This window comes from Dipodomys merriami, unplaced genomic scaffold (genome assembly GCF_024711535.1).
Source record: "Dipodomys merriami isolate MVZ:Mamm:240054 unplaced genomic scaffold, mDipMer1.0.p SCAF_3, whole genome shotgun sequence".
Classification (NCBI taxonomy): domain Eukaryota; kingdom Metazoa; phylum Chordata; class Mammalia; order Rodentia; family Heteromyidae; genus Dipodomys; species Dipodomys merriami.
In genome coordinates this window covers 90,006,078-90,023,861 of record NW_027204492.1, presented here as the reverse complement: position 1 = coordinate 90,023,861, position 17,784 = coordinate 90,006,078, and the positions used below count along the sequence as shown (strand labels likewise).

The following is a 17,784-nucleotide window of genomic DNA, read 5'->3' as shown; positions in this document are numbered from 1 at the left end:
GATAATTTTTCCCAACAGTTAAGTGTGCTGACATTGAGGTCTGGGTATGATTTTTCTGAAGGTTTCCTAATCAGTGACAAATATTCCATTCTTCTTATTGCTTCTTCTGGCTTTTATAACTTTCTTTTCCTGCCTACTTCCTGTAGGAACGGAAGTTTGTAGGTGGATCAGGCCAGGTGAGTGAGCGGATAATGGACCTCCTTGGGGACCGAGTGAAGCTGAGCCGTCCTGTTACCTATATTGACCATTCAGGGGAAAACATCATTGTAGAGACACTGAATCATGAAGTTTATGAGGTAACTTCTTTTAGTCAAAAGAAACTTAGTAGTAAATAGATTTGTGCCTTCTGTAGCTTGAAACCAAATATAATCCAAACACGAGTCTGATTATGTTTAATCTTTTAAATTATCAGCCTTGGTTGACCTACTTTGCTCTCTTTTGTTGCCTCATTTTGCATGTTGTTACTACTCTGTTATTCACAATAATGAAGACAAGGTTTTTATAGCCTCTGCAAAGACTGTAGCTCATGTTTGAAATGAGATTTTGCATATGTGTGTTTTAGTGCAAATATATAATTAGTGCCATCCCTCCGACCTTGACTGCCAAGATCCACTTCAAACCAGAACTTCCATCAGAGAGAAACCAATTAATTCAGCGTCTGCCAATGGGGGCTATCATTAAGTGCATGATGTATTACCGGGAAGCTTTCTGGAAGAAAAAGGGTAAGTTCTCTTACTTGTGTTTAAATTATATTAAATGAAGGAGCCACATTCTTTTAGGAATACTGATCTGGAAACATACTGTTTTCACATAGGTAGAGAAAGGATCAGGAACTGGTTAATTTCCTCATAGCCTCTGCCCCCTATGGCCCAAAGAGTAATGACAATAGGAAAGGGAAAGGAAGGCCTGCAATGATAACTTTATTTGTGGGGTTCCAGTTACTCTTTGTCAGAAGTACTGCTTTCAAGTCAAATAGATGTTTCTGGCTTAATACCATCAGTCTAAACTTCAGTAATACCTACTATCACAGTGTTGGGGAAATTAAATGAGGCAAGGTCTGGAACTTAGTGTGCTCTCTAGATAACGTGGCTGCTATTAAGAAGTTTGTGCTCACAATCAACAGGATTCCTTTTCACAACTTTTTTTTAGGATTTATAGAGGTGATTTTTTTCCAAGACATCACTTCTTTTCTGCCATGTATCCTAGCATCCAGAGCCATCTTACCTTTTTGCTACGTATTATTCATAAATCCTTTACATAAAGGTAGTAGAGATGGGTCATTTTCCAGATGCATGGAGGAATTCACATATTTGTATATTTAGTGTATGTATTTGATAGGGAATGGCTTCTAGAGAGGGTAAAGATAAGTAGTATAAGATTTGCCTTCCTCTTACTAAAATGGTGTATAAACATTTTATATGTACATGAGCCTCTAATGATGATTTCAATTCCCTGTTGATTTTCTCCTGGTTAAGATTATTGTGGCTGCATGATCATTGAAGATGAAGAAGCTCCTATTTCAATCACCCTGGATGACACCAAGCCAGATGGATCACTGCCTGCCATCATGGGGTAAATTAAAACTGGATGTTCTATATTTTCTAAATTGTGTTGATGTAGATACTGGCAAAGTATATTGTTTTGAGATTGATCTCAAGCAATGATAAATAATCATGCAAAATTATTCTCATGTTTCCATAAATTAATACATTTATAGTAATGTGTAGGACTACTAAAATTAATACCATTTTGAACTTTTGCCCAGATACTTATTTATTCTATAAAACATATTTAAAGAGCCAAACATGATGATTCATACCTATAACCCTAGCCATTTGAGAGTCAGAGATAGGAGGATTGCAGTTTGAGAGGCAATTATAGAAGAATTGCAGTTTGAGAGGCAGTGGTAGAAGGGTTACAGTTTGACACCAGGCCCTGCCCCTTTAAAAAAAAGTTATTGAGACCCAAATCTCAAAGAACAAGCCAGATGGGTAGTTCACACCTGCATTCCGAGCAACGAGCAATGTAAGAAGCATAGGTAGGAGGATCATGATCTGAGAACAGCTGGGGCAAAAAAGTATGACACCTTATCTGAAAAATAACAAAAGCAAAAAGGGCTGGAGCATGGCTCAAGTGGTAGATTTCAAATTTTCTTCTCAAAAGCAGCAACAACAACCTTATACATGTTGAGTATTCAATAGAAAATGCAACTAGATAAGAAGTATGGTAATTAGCCTTGCCTATAGGTAGAATGTCTATGAGCATTTTGAAAAGGGAACTATTTTGTCATATAAACCTCTCACATATCGGGTTACCGGCTTTCTTGTTTTATCCATTCCAAACACTTGCTAAATATTAAATATAAAGTGTTTGCCAGGTAGCTTGTACCTGTAATCCTAGCTAATCAGGAGACTGAGATCTGAGGATCATGGTTCAAAGCCAGCCTGGACAGGAAAGTCTGTGAGACTCTTATCTCCAATTAACCACCTGAAAACTCAACGTGGAGCTGTGTCTCAACTGGTAGAGCACTGGCCTTGAGCTGATGAGCTCAGGGACAGCGCCCAGGCCCAGAGTTCAAGACCCACGACTGACAAATTTATATATGTAAGTGTTACCCTGAGATATAAGATGGCTGACAACTAGGAGACAGCCTAGAATTTAGGACATGGTTCTTTTTCTTGTCAGTCATTCTGAATGAGAAGAGTACACAGGCAGTGCAGGGTATGGTTCTATGTACAGAAGAGAATATCTGTGTGTGGGGATTAGAGGAGAGGGGAAGCTTTCCCCTTATGTATCCCTGCCTACTGGGGACTAGGGACCCAGAAGAAAGGACCTCCAAAAGGAAATGCTGAGGAAGTCCACAGCCTCCTAGCTGCCTATCCTTTGCTTTAAAAAATATCCTATTCTACCACCCAATAAAAATACAGCACAGCTTCAATAGCTGTCAAGTGACTTTTAAGGTCCAATTGTTTCCCTTTTGCTCCCTGAGAAATGCATGCTTCGTGCCTGAAGGGAAAGTAAGCTTGTATTCATCTTGTCATTTTAGGAAGATGACAAAAGTGAAGGAGCAGACCCATGTCCCAAAGGGCTTAGAAAGCACTAGACTTCCTGATAAGTATAGGTGCTTACAGTGTAATGACCATGGGAAAGAACAGTCTCCTATAATCCCATTGGACAAGCTTGACACTCCTCTTCTGTTAGCACAGGAAACCAGGGTTCACGAGAATACCTATGAAACCCAGTTTACTTTATAGGTGGAAGAACATTGATGTTCTCACTCTAGGAGTTACAATGACACATGGTCTTCTATGGTTGCTTTGGCTTTATAATGGGGAATTTGTGACAGGGTCCTACCAGATAGTAAGGTATTTTCCTTCTGAGTATTATTCTAATCTGTTTTATTTGTTAGTTTTTTTAATTCACAAAAAAATAATTGTAGAAATTGTGCAGTTTTATATGATATTTCAATATATCTACATTGTGGAATGATAAAATCAAAATCACTAACATATTAACTTCAAATAGTTACTAATTTTGTGGTAAGAACATTTAAAAACTTTTTTTTGCTATTTTTTGTGTATGGGTACTGTGGTTTGAACTCAGGCATGTGCATTCTCACTTGGCTTCTTCACTCAAGGCTGGTGTTCTACCCCTTGAGCCACAGCTTCACTTCTGGCTTTTTGCTGGTTAATTAGAGATGAATCTTGTAGACTTTTATGCCTAGACTGGCTTTAAACCTCAATCCTGTGATCTCAGGATTCTGAGTAACTAGGTTTCATATGTGAGCCACGGGTGCTTGGTTTCTTTTAGTGATTTAAAAATATAGGCTGGACACTGGTGGCTCATGCCTGTAATCCTAGCTACTCAGGAGGCTGAGATCTGAGGATCATGGTTCAAAGCCAGCCCAGGCAGGAAAGTTCAGGAGACTCTTTATCTCCAATTAACCACCAGAAAACCGGAAGGAGCGCAGTGGTTCAAGTGGTAGTGCTTGCCTTGGGCTGAAGAGCTGAGGGACAGCATTCACTCTGAGTTCAAGCCCCAGAAATATATATATGTATGTATGGATGTATAAAATTGTCACCCTGCTTCACACTACATCACCAGCATTTAGTCTTGAAATCTAATGGAAACTTTGCATGTGAGGAGAGCATACAGTGTCTCTCCAAAAGAGAAAGAATCATTGAGTTGAAGTCAGTTAAGATGCAAAAGCACTCTCTTGCCTTCTCTGTTTGCCTGAAAGCAGAATACAGATTTATAAAAACAAAAGGCCTTTTTTCTATTCCCTAACCCTTACACTTAAAGACAGGAGGCAAATTTTCCTTATTGGAAACAACTTTTTATCAGATCATATTCCAGATCTCTACAATACAACTTCACTGCACTAATGTCTTTCTGTATAGCTCCTTTCCACAGTTTCTCACCTATGGAAGCCTAAAACTCATTCCTTTGCCTCTGAACTGCATTGTTCTGTATTAGATAGATAATATAAGCCAGAGTCCTAAACCCCTACCTTGAGTTACTTTTCACTAAGGTGTCTCCCAAAGATGTGTACTGCATGTGATAATAAGCTTACTTGTTTTCTTAATGTGTATTTTCTTATATGTCTGTCTTAACTATAAATATGAGGATTGAGGAGAAATTTTTATTTTCTTATTCATATCTGTTAACTAGCTTCTCCTTTATTTTTTGGCTGGTCCTGGAGCTATCTCTGAGCCTCTTTATGCTCAAGGCTAGTGCTCTACCATTTGAGTCACAGCACCACTTCCAGTGTTTTCTGAATAGTTTACTGGAGATAAGAGTCTCATGGACTTTTCTCCCTGGGCTGGCTCAGGATTACAGACATGAACCACCTGGTGCCCAGTCAGTTTCTCTCATTTTATCAGGCAATTGTCTCCACACTGTACTTTGTTCTTGATAATGAAACCCTTGAAAATATTTTACCTCTACTTTGCTCTTTGCATTTGGCCAAGAAGCCTCAAAGACAAAGGTGATACTTGCCTAGCCCTATATTTATGATAACCATCACCTTTTGGACACAGAAAAGGACCTTGTCTTTAAAACTGTGAAATGCCTCCAACATAAAGCCAGCATGTTTGGTTTTCACAATAAGCCACAAAGAATTTTGAAGGATATCTAACCATAGTTATATCAAAGAGACTATTTTTCATTCATGAGGTGATTCAGCAGAAATAGGTAACACTTAAATGCCCTTTGTGACAGGATGTTTTTAAAAAGCTCCACAAGATGTGTTAACTAAAAAAGATTTTCAGATAAATCGTTTAATTTTTCATCCAATTTTGATGAGTTTCTCTTACATTAGTGAAAACATATTGATTCTTATGTAAGCCTAATATTTAACTAAAACCATTAATATTGGGTCATCACCTTAAGATGTTAAGTCATTTGAAATTATGACTATATCCCATAAAGATGATTAGTTAAATTTCTTAAGTAGTCTACAGCTTTCTCTGAATTGCTATTCTTTGGGTTATCATACTTCGTACCACTTTACTTCTCAGAAGGGTCTCTAATAATAACCTTTAAAGGAGTTGCCAATCAAAATGAGGAGCAGTTTAAATTAGGGGGTGGGATAGGGAGGAAATACTTCTTTTCAGCTCTCATGTACTTATCTTTGTGGTCTAGAGAAAAAAAATACATTTTTTCATTGTGCAATTGTCCATACGTGTAATCCCAGATATGTGAGTAGGAGGATTACAGTCTGAGGCAAGTCATCGCAAAGAGCATGAAAACCTGTTTGGGGTTAGAGGATGGCTCAAATGTTAGACTGCTTGCCCTAAGTTCAGTCCTGAGTACCACCAAAAAGTACAATTTTAAAGTTATTTTAAGCTTGACAAATAATTTCATTGTCCTTTATCTTAATTAGTTTTTTGTGGGGTGAGGAAGTTGAGGCTTAACCCAAGGCCTTTGCAGACTAATCAAGTGCTTTTCCTCTGAGAGACATCTTCAGTTCTCATTTGGATTTTTGAAAGGTTTTAATGATAGTGTGAGGATTTCATGTCATAATCAATTCTTTAAAATATATGTGTATGAATGGATCCAAAAATTGTGGTATCTATACACAATGGAGTATTATGCAGCCATTAGAAATGACAAAATAATGGCATTTGCAGGGAAATGGATGGAGCTAGAAGGAATCATGTTGAGCGAGGTAAGCCAAGAGCGAAGAGACAAACGGTACATGGTCTCCCTGATAAGTAGATGCTAAATCCAAAATGTTAGGTGATACGACAAAACCAACAGGACTTAAGAAACAAAGAACTCCCACTCATCTGGTCGAACCACTACTAAATATCCCCATGCTGCTGATCACATGTATGGTGTTTTACATGTGAACACCATTATATGTTATAGACTGTGATAGACAATTTGCTCCAGGAAAGTTAGAATGAACTTGTGACTTTAAATGAGCATCATTATTCCATAATACTGTGAAATTTGGAAAATTATGTAATCACTTAATCACACACACAAAAAAAAAGAACCTTGGGGAAGGTAGGGAGGGAAGGGATGGTAGGGGCAAAACAATGGAGGGGGTAACAATGCTCAATAGGAAGTGTACTCATTACCTCACTCATGTAACTGTAACCCTCTGTATAGCATCTTTACAATAAAAAAATAAATAAAATAAAATATATGTGTATAATTAGCAATGTTGGCATACTCAACAGAATCCATTTGGCTAAATTGGAGTAGACAGATAATAACTGAGTTACTCTATTTGGGGACTATTTGGTTGGTTTTCCAAGAAGTGGCTTGAAGATGAAGATCTTGGGTAGCTATGGGGAAGTGCTGTAGGGATTTACTGCCTTTAGGGAAAAGGAAGGAATCAGGATCAGATAGAATAAACTGGACTTTAGTGCTGTCCCAACCAAGGATTTCTGCCATCCCATGGGAATATTTGAAGCTGGAATGGCCTGAATTGTCCCGAACTGAGCTCTATGGTACCTATCTCACCCTAGAGCTGGTTACTGGCTGCCAATTGCCTCTAAGGAAGAGTGAGACCTAGACCATTGCATCTCTGCTGCTGAGTATAATTGCTGGGGAATGTTTCAGCTGTGAGCCTCAGGCCACTAATTACTGGCTCTGAAGAGGGAATGTAGGGAACCACTGTGGCATCCACTAAGATACATGTGAATATTTGCCAGCTTTTTATCAAGTATTTGGCAGAAGACATAGTCATTACTGGAATAATGATCTAAGTGCAACATTAATGAATCTACATTTGATTTCCTACTGAAGGCCAAATGCTGTGTTAAACTTTGGGAGTAACCTATCAAATAGAGCATGACTTGACATTTAGGAGCTGACAGCCTAGCAGGGTTTTGGACACAGAGGAAGCTTGAAGACAGAGTGACATTTGCTTTAGTTGAGGGGGAGGGCCTGGGAGAGTTACATTAATTTCTTAAGAGAAATGACTGATTATTCAGATGTACCCTCTTTCTACAGCTTCATACTTGCCCGGAAAGCTGACCGACTTACCAAGCTCCACAAAGAAATAAGGTAAAGAATTAATATCCAAAAATTGATAAAAGTTTAGCTTTACATCCTATTTGTTACACTAGTATTAGAATAGCATCAGGAAAAGCATAAGACTTCATAGATATTCTCAGCCTCAATATTTTGCTATGGACCTGCTGACCTACCCCTTGCTCATGTTTTTTTTAATTTAGTTGTACTTATTTGGGTTCATGTTGCAGTTGTTGAGAGGTGGTATTTTCTTGTTAGGTGAATGGAAAGAATAATCACAAAATAAAAAAAATCTCAATAGAGCCCTCATGATTTAGTCACTTCCCTAAAGGTACTACTTTTTAATACCATTGCCCTGGAGGATAAGTTCCAACATGCAAATTTTGGAAGGACACATACCTCAAACCATAGCTACTAACTTGTGACAAAGTCAACAGTAGCAAATAACACATTTTTTTCATTATAATACACTAAACTTGACTTTACTTTTGATTTTTCATCAATAACAAAATAAATACCAGCCTGAAGGAAGGCATTTGGTTATGATTCCACACACTCTCAACTTCTCTGAAGTTTTTGTAAAACAAAACGCTTGCTGAATATATCATTGATGAGAGTAGTGTTTCCCAGGACTGACTCCATCAAAATCTCCCAAAGGATGCTTGGAAAATAAATTTTCAGGGGCCATGGAGATTGGGATTCAGTTGGTTCAAGGTGTAATTGAGTATTTGTATTTTTAACAAGTTTTTCAGGTGATTTATGATGAGCAGCCAGATTTGGACACCAGTAGAAAAATTCAACTACAAGACAATTTGCACGATGACCCCTTTGGGCCATTATTTAAGATACAGTCTATTGATTTTAGAGACAAATTAATTGATAAGTACATTGCTCCAGGCTTGGAATGTATTCAGCGGTAGAATACATGCTTTATATGCACAAGGCCTTATGTTCCATCCCCAGCACTGATAAAAGGCACTGCTCCAACATCCTTGCCTTTTCCCCAGAAATGTAATTTTAAAGAGAAGGAGAGGAAAGGATAATTTCTTTTTTTTTTTTTTTTTTTTTTTTGGGTCCGGTCGTGGGGCCTGAACTCTGGGCCTGGGCGCTGTCCCTCAGCTCTTCAGCTCAAGGCTAGCACTCTACCACTTGAGCCACAGCGCCACTTCCGGCTTTTTTCTTTTTGCTTAATGTGGTGCTGAGGAATCGAACCCAGGGCCTCAGGCATGCAAGGCAAGCACTCTACCACTGAGCCACCTTCCCAGCCCCGGAAAGGATAATTTCTGTTGTATTTGTATGAAGTTGTCCTTGATTCATCTAATAATATGAAATAGACTTCTCTTACTCTGTGTGTGTGTGTGTGTGTGTGTGTGTGTGTGTGGTTAGAAATGTAATCCAAGAGCTTGTGAAAGTAAAGAAAATACTCTACCACTGAACTATATACCCAACTTGGGACTATGTACCTGTGGCCAAACTGAACACCTCCGTTTATTCATGAATGCATTTTATGTGTGTATGCATGTATACATGTATGCATGTATATATGTAATTATTTATTTGGAGACAAGTCTCACTGTATAGCTTAGAATGTCTTCAAACTCCTGATTTTCCTACCTCTAACTCATGAGTGCTAGATTTATAGGTGTATACTACCAAACCCAGCTTTATATTTCATTCACCACTAAAATATTTACCATAATGCAGGTTGACTAGACTTTAAGATTCACTCACCATTAAAAACTTAACCACAATGGAGCTTGATTTGATTTTAAGATTCATTCTGCATTAATAATTTTAATATGTATCCAGAAGCACCTTAAGTTTTTTAGAATACGGTCAAGATTTTTGTTTTCTAATTGGCTCAAAATTTCTAAATTGCTTCTAACACTAAGAAGGATCTACTATATAGCCTAGGAAAGAAGGTACCATACTGGGCTGAGCATATTTATTGAGTACCTACTATGGGTAGTATACTCAAAAGAGTAGAGCCTTGCCTTGCTATTAATTAGGCGACAGTATTAAAGAAATCAGCATCTCATTGAGCCTCAGCTTCCTTATTTCTTGAAATATACCTTACATTTAGATGGATGGAGAATAATCTTAAGACTTATAAAGCAAAAGGGGTTGGAGGCATAACTCTAGTAATACAATTGCCTACATATGTAGGCCTTGAGTTTAAATCCCAGTGCCATCACAAAAGATTAAATGAGCTTTATGTTTGCTGATATTTCAAACATAAAATATGATACTTAAAAGACACTATCATATTGTACTATAAACTTAAAAGTGGGATCATTCTAGAATTATTCATATGCCAGAAAAATAATACACAATCTGTTCCTAAAACTAAATTTAATTTCATTCTATTTTTCTCATTACTGTCTCTCACAGATACCATAGTAGGTAAGTAAAGAGACAAAATAGTGAAAAATTATGAAAGTTCTACTTGGTACAATGTCTAATTTCAGCATTTGGAGGCAGAATCAAGTTCAAGGTCATCCTAGGATACATAAACCTATCTCACAAAAAAGTCTATTATCTCTTCAAAACAACTGACTATACTGAGGCATAAAAACGAGCACAGAGATTCATTGTACTCCTTTCTCTAAATGAATTTATTCATAATGAACCATCCTAAAACTTGTCTTTATTCTGTACCTATCAGTTATTACTTCCTTGACATTTTTTGGCATTTTTATAGGAAAAGAAAAATCTGTGAACTATATGCCAAAGTTCTGGAATCTGAAGAAGCCTTACATGTAAGAAATCCTACAAGCTTTTATTCCCTGTTCTGCTTGTTCAATGTGGTTAAAACAAAACAGTGTATGTTTTCCTGACAGTCATAAGAGAGTAGAAAGAATGTCTTTAACTCGGAAGATTAACTTCAGCAATCCCAAAAGGCCATTAAAAATTGGTGCCAGTGATGGCTTTTCTAAGTAGGAACATTTTCTAAGTAGGAATATTGCCCTAATTTTTCAATGAACTTTTATGGAAAACTTGCAAGTAGACGGGTCTAGGGATTATATAGAAGAGTGGATATAAGAGACACCCACTTGCACACTCATTGGTCTCTTAATCTAACTTGCTGTGAAATGTTTCTTTTTGTATGTGTGTGTAAATAAATTCAAGCACTTGTTTAACTCTTCCTAAAAAAAAAAATTGGTGCCAGGTACATGGGGTTTCTGATGTTACATTTCCTTGGGGCTCTTTAAACGGTTCTGTAGATAACTGGTGCCAATTGTAACAATATCCTTGGAGCCACAGTTAATATTCAAGGATGGGCAAGATTGGTTCTCAGACAGAGGTCCTGCTCTCTTGGTTCATACCAACTGCTTATTGCAAAATAAAACCTCAGATATACCATTATCTGTTGTTGAAGGCACAGCAGTATATCAACAAGCCAAACTAGAATCTAGACTCTGCCCAGGTCAAAGTCATAGTAATTTATTTTCCCATACAGAGACTCAACTTACAACTTATTTAGGAATACCAGTGCTTTTAACCACACCACTGAAAGCAATGAGAGTCAAAAGATTGTTGAAGAACCCACAAATAGCTGGAGGAGTCTTTCCAGGGATTATTGCTGAACTGTTTAAACAATAAACTTTCAGTTTGTGTTAGGGAAATCAGAGGTTATCTCCATTCTCTGAAAGTACACTTATCTTAATTGTCCCCTTTTTAGCTGGATTCCCATCACACCCTTTTCTAGCTTAGGAAAGAGATTCTAAAAAAAAAGGCCTTTTTAAGACTGTCCTCTGCTTCTTCTCTCTCAAGGAGCTGTGCCTAGGTAGGTAGGGAAGTGAAAAATGCATTGTCTTAGAAAAACTTCCATAGGAGCCAGGGGCCAGTGGCTCACGCCTGTAATCCTAGCTTCTCTGGAGGCTGAAATCTGAGGATCGAGGTTAAAAGCCAGCCCAGGTAAGAAAGCCCATGAGACTCTTATCTCCAGTAAACCACTAGAAAACCGGAAGTGGCACTGTGGCTCAAGCGGTAGAGCACTCGCCTTGAGCTGAAGAGTGCAGGAACAGCGCCCAGGCCCAGAGTTCATGCCCCACGACCGACAAAAAAAAAAAGAAAAACTTCCATAGATGAAAGCAGACCTCTCCACAAGCTGATTGTTGATGGGTTTTCATGAAGTCTTAGCTGTAATCAGAATCTGCATGAAGATACCATTTCTCATCTCAGATATGGAGCTTCTTCAAGTTTCTCCTAGTGAAGAGATTGAGAAAAATCAGTGTTAGTTTTCTATTTGGTGCCATCATGTTTCATCTTCAGAGTGTTATAATATAATACTTTATTAAAGTAAAATGCACAGGAGCCTTCATTGTTGACTGCTAGCATTTCAACTCTGTTTTCTCCCCCACTGGACTACAGCCTGTGCATTACGAGGAGAAGAACTGGTGTGAGGAGCAGTATTCTGGAGGCTGCTACACAGCCTACTTTCCCCCAGGGATCATGACGCAGTATGGCAGGTACTACCCAGTATTATACTAAGTAACACTGTCCCTGCACCACATTTAAGACAATAGTCAATGAGAATTTTAAAGTAGTCAGCATTCCTATGTCGATGTCCCAGAAAGATAGAGTCCATTTGTATCTTTCTGGGTGTCTGTAGAAAAACAAGGATATTAGCACACAGAAATGAGAGGACTTTTGATATGAGCAGTACTTGTGAGATGAAGAAATCTATAATGTCCTTCAAGGGCATTGGAGTCTCATAGAAAGACTACCTTTGGCGGCTTGGTATGAGTCTACGTAGAAGAATGTTGCATGTGTTTATATAACATGTCTATCTGGCCAATACAGGAGCACCAGATATTTTCTTTCAAAGAGAGGAATTCTCACTGTATACAGTTAAAGTGTGTTGAAGTGAGGTCCACACAGGGCTTAAAGTTCACCTTGACTTAGAAACCCCTTATTCCATATGAGCTATTATGTCTATGCTTCATAAGCATAGTGTCTGAGGTCACTTTACACTTGAGGAAGACTAAAGTGAGTCCTTCTCACCTAGATATAGTTTGCCAATGTGGTTTTTAATTTTTTTTAGCAAACAGTATGCCCTGGTCACATAGGGAACATTATACCTTCATTTGGTTTTCAGAGAGCTTGAAAGTCAATGCAAGATCAATCAGTATTTGTCCACTGAGGAAAAAACAACAACACTTGTTAACCTTCTTGTTCTTTTTTTTTTTTTTTTTTTGCTGGTCATGGGGCTTGAACTCAGAGCCTGGGTGCTGTCCCTGAGCTATTTCTGCTCAGGGCTAGCACTCTACCACTTTGAACCACAGCACCACTTCCGGTTTTCTGGTGGTTAATTAGGAATGAGTCTCCCATGAGCTGGCTTTGAACCACAGTCCTCAGATCTCCGCCTCCTGAATAGCTAGGATTATAGGTGTGAACCACTAAAACCAGGCTCACTTTGTTAACCCTTTTGGGAGTGTTTTGTCTGCTTTTTAAAAATGGAATCAAGTAGCTTTTTCCGGGATAACAACATTCGTGAATTCTATTAGTTCTGGAGTCACTGGAGAAATATGGACGATGGCACTGGGGCTGAGAAGAGATATACAGTGCTCCTGAATTGGAAAAGACAGGGTTATTGGGTTGAGGAGAAGGCCTTTGGTTGGGGGTGAGTGTACAGCTTTGGAGAGATTATAGGCAGTTTCTGCAAACATAGCAGGAGTCAATGCGAAGAATGTTGGGGGCGACATTTGCCCATTTAGTCTAACCTTTGTTTGATTCTCTTTCTAGGACCCGTTTGTAAGAGGAGGCTCATTTCTTTGTTCGCAGCTAGTCCCCAGTGATGTTCCAAGAAACTATAGCTTGTAGTATTATGAAATACATCCATGTAATTCCTTGGGTCTCTCTTCTGCTAGCAAAAAACAGTTAATGTCCTTGTCTCCCCCATCTCTCTTGCCATTCTAGTCCTTCTTCAAATCACTGGGAATGCCTACATGGCTGGGTTCTGTGGCTATCCAAAGAATATTATACTCCTGGAGAGATGGTGCGGGAAACAACTATACACAGGAAACACAATCATGAAATATAATTGTGGACCAAATTCATGATTTCACAAGCTTACTCTGGCTAGCTTGGTAAAGGTCAATATCACCTTTAGTGTTTGATCTGACAGTCATCTCTGGCTTGAAAGTTCAGATCTTGGTGTACAGGCCTGGAAATCTAGGAGTGAAGCCTTTCACCTCTGGCTGAATCTCATGGGTGTTTTCTATACAATTTGAGTTGCCCTGTTTTTGTGGAGTAGATGCAGGTAGCTAAGTGCCTTTCCAGATAACTCTGTGTGACCTTTTTGTTCCCTTAAAGAGTGATTCGACAGCCAGTAGGCAGAATTTACTTTGCTGGCACAGAAACTGCCACACACTGGAGTGGCTACATGGAAGGAGCAGTTGAGGCTGGAGAACGAGCAGCTAGAGAGGTAAGGGAGGAAGTCAAGGTACTCACGGCAGCATTTTTTGCATCTTTCTGTTTTCTATCTTTCTTTAAATGGATTTTTTTGGGTCAGTTGTGGGGCTTCAACTCTGGGCCTGGGCACTATCCCTCAGCTCTTCAGCTCAAGGCTAGGGCTCTACCTCTTGAGCCACAGTGCCACTTCTGGTTTTCTGGTGGTTTATTGGAGATAAGAGTCTCATGGACTTTCCTGCCCAGTCTGACTTTGAACCATGATCCTTAGGTCTCAGCTTCCTGAGTAGCTAGGATTACAGACATGAGCCACCAATGCCCGGCTTTTCAATGAATTTATGACATGCTTATGAGCTCCAGTATTTGTTTTTTCCATAATTGTACATTGTATTATAGTTTGACACACTCATATAATGCACAGTAACTCAGGCTTACTAGTATTTTCTTCATTTCAAAACTTTATAATTTCTTTGCATTCAAATTCTTCTCCCTCTTTCTATTAGCTATTTTGAAATAGACAGTAAATTGTTGTCTATTGTCACCCTACCATACTGCAGAATCATAGAATTTGTTCTTCTTATCAAACTGAATTTTGGTATACATTATCCATTCTTTTTACTATCTCACTCCCTGCTATCCTTCTCAGGGTATCCTGTGGTCTACTCTCCACTTCTTTTTCACACTTTTTCAGCTTCTACATGTGGGATAGCATGAGTTACTTATCTTTCTGGGAAGTCCTATATCACAACATAATCTCTTCAAGGTCATTTGAGGCATTGCATATAACAGGATGTCATTCTTTAAAGTTAAATAATATTTCATTGTGTGTATACACATTTTCTTTATTCATCCATCTACTTCTTGATACTGATAGACTCAGTATACTGAGTTATCTATTTCCTTCATCCCAACTCCTTAGGTTTATCTATGGCTTTTTATCAAAACTTTACAACCTTATTTCATAATGTCATGGTATTTTCAGGTCTTGAATGCTGTAGGAAAGGTGCCCAAGAAAGACATATGGCTTCAAGAACCTGAATCCAAGGTAAATGTGGCTGATCTAGTGCCATAGACTTGTTATAGTTCATAAAAATCACAACCTCATCTTTTTAATATGTTTTCATTATAAATGCATCTATCTAGGAGATAGCCATGAATGACATTACTCATAGATTTTGTTTCTTCTTGTCAATGCCAAGAGTCTTCTGCTAATGATCTTTGGTCGTTTGTCTAGGATGTTCCATCATTTGAGATCACCCATACCTTCTTGGAGAAATACCTGCCTTCTGTGCCTGGGTTGCTGAAGATCATTGGTCTTTCCTCTGTAGCTTCCATCTGGATTGTATTGTACAGACTCAAGCTGTTCCCACGATTCTGAAGTTCCATTGCCCAGCTTCCTGCTTTCTCGTCCTTAGTATTATCACTATCAAAAAGAAAATGTGGACGAGTTACAGGTTGTGCCATTGGGCCATTTAAGTGCACTTGATTTAGCCCCCCCCCCACCTCGGTTTAATCTCAGTTGTCATTAAAAACAACCCAAAGAATCAACTTTGAAATAAGATCAAATTCCTGGAGTAAGATCAAATCTTGGCTGTGTATACTAAATGGTATTGGTTGGTAGACTAAGCCTATGTGAGTGTTCTTAATTTCAAAAAGTTGAAGTGCTTGTGGAAAACTATTTCTGTGTCCTGTTTTTCTGACCTGTAATGCAAAATATCTGATGGCTTCAGAAATAAAACATTTGACTTTGTCTCTGTACAAGTGGTGTAGACTGAGCCCCAGCCTGTGACTGTCCTTAGGAACTAATGATATGTTGGTACAGAGAGGCCAAAGGCTTATAGCTTCCTTGGTGCCCAGCTCCCACTTTGGATGAGGTAATAGTAAATGAAAGCAGCATGGGCACAGGAACATGCAGGTCCTCAGGCCAGCATGGGAATTTCCTAACCACTTAGAATTTCTGTATAGTTACAGCACTCATTTCTTCGTATGTTTTCCTCTTTTGCTTCTTACAGAGAAGAATGTTTATGGCATTATAATGCTTAAATTGACTTGCTATGAGTTTTTGGTAGCTCCCAAGATGAGCAGAGTAAAATAGAAGCAGGGCTGCCTCCCAGGAGGCCTGCCTGACCAGCCCCATGGAAGTGAGACCAAATACAGTAGCTATCTTCTCTTCTGGATTGTGGCTAGACATCAATTGGACTTGGTCAGTGAGAATATTCTAAACCACTTTGAGGATGGCAGAATTTATTTCTTCAGTTAGTCCTTGGCCCATAGAATCATATTGTTTTTCTTTTTTCTTATGACCATAGACTTTGATCTTTTAACTTATATATGTTTTTAACATGGTCAGCTATTAGCAGGTCAATTTCTCTTAAGTATTGAAATACACATGAAAAAAATCCTGATTATTGTTTATTGAGACTGTTAAATACAGAAAAGAAATTTGGGCTCTATGTGATAACCTCACTTTTTCTAAGTTTTGTAATAGACAAAATTGAATGGATTTTATCTATGAAGACTGAGTTCTCTATTTAGGAGTTAAAAAAATTGAAATACTGTCCATTTGAACTATCCAGTTTTTTTAAATATTTTAAAATTTTCAACCAGAATACAATTGTTTTTAAAATGTAAAACTATACTTTTATTGAAGAGGAATTAAAGGGTTCCAAGAGGAAAGGCAACCAGCTAACCTAAGTTTATTGCAACATTAACCCTATCCTAAATGCAAACTTGTATCTCTGGACCCTGATGGGAGGACTTAAGGTCTTCCAAAGTTTTGCCTATTCTAAGAGCAGAGGACTGTTTTTCTGCCACTTTTTATCTTGCAATTCAAAAGCAATTTAACTTAAAAGTTGGATATGCTCTATGTAAGGAGTTGCCTTGCTATTGTTATAGCAAACCACAGTGACAAATCTCATCCCTAATCTCTTATAGTTGTTTCTGCTGAGTTACTGATTAACTCAGCTCTGACACACCTTGGGAAATACTACTTTAAACTTTTGAACTGGCAGTATTGTTTTAACCATAATTACATTGTTAGCATGTTGAAGTATTGAATGTTGAAGGTCTCCTGAAGGTGCGGTTTACGCTTTTCTCACACTTTGTAGAAAACCAATTTATTCAGTCTAATTCCATCAACCCTATTAAGCTACAGATTTGAGTATCAAAATAAATGCCATCCAGATGTGCTTAGACATGGGGCTGGGAATATTGCCCATATGTGAGTTTGACTGAATTGGCCTCATTCCATACTTAGGTCAAGAATTCAATTTTTAAAAGTTCATCTATTTATCAGTTAAGAAGGCCTTGTACTCCACTGGAGAAAAAAAATCTATTGAAGGATTGTGAACAATATTTTTTTTGTTGTGAACTTGGTGCCTAATGTTCCATGTCAGAAATTTGCCCTTGCTACATGTGTGAGTATGCATATGTGCGTGATTTGCCATTGAAATAAGACATTGCTTATATGATCTGTTTTGTTTGTTAATAAAGTGCACTGCCACTCTTAACTCAGAACTGGCTCCTCTATTCAGCTGCTAGTTCTGTTCTCAAGGTTCAGAGGCTTCTCATAGAAGGAGGTCACAATAAATCATTATCTGTAGAAGATAGGCTTCAAAGAGCACTTGCTCTTGAGACTCCAGATCTTCAACATTAGGTTTGATTTTCATGTTGTTAGGTTGCCTGGGAATGGATTAAATGATGGAATACTGCACTCAGCCTGACTGGGTCACTGGCATGGCTTTTGAGCCAATAGTCTCACCTAATTAATTAGCTTATGATAGCTTGACCAAATCATTTTAATTTTCTACCTCCATCTCCCTGACTGAGAAAGTTGAGTTACACTATATGGCTTCAAAGGATCCTTTTTTATGGGTGTGCCAG

General features: G+C 38.3%; 1 protein-coding gene across 1 annotated transcript in view; it reads left to right on the top strand.

Annotated features, from left to right (window-relative positions):
* The window catches only part of LOC138840395 (amine oxidase [flavin-containing] A), a 65,239-nt gene extending 47,804 nt beyond the window's left edge, over positions 1-17,435 (top strand). The window contains exons 7-15 of the mRNA XM_070040592.1: positions 147-296; positions 563-722; positions 1,476-1,572; positions 7,468-7,521; positions 10,190-10,247; positions 11,863-11,960; positions 13,807-13,918; positions 14,885-14,947; positions 15,137-17,435. Coding sequence (XP_069896693.1) covers positions 147-296; positions 563-722; positions 1,476-1,572; positions 7,468-7,521; positions 10,190-10,247; positions 11,863-11,960; positions 13,807-13,918; positions 14,885-14,947; positions 15,137-15,280 — 936 coding nt within the window. The 3' untranslated portion in view covers positions 15,281-17,435. The remainder of the gene's footprint in view (positions 1-146; positions 297-562; positions 723-1,475; positions 1,573-7,467; positions 7,522-10,189; positions 10,248-11,862; positions 11,961-13,806; positions 13,919-14,884; positions 14,948-15,136) is intronic.
* Positions 17,436-17,784: the final 349 nt, after the last annotated feature.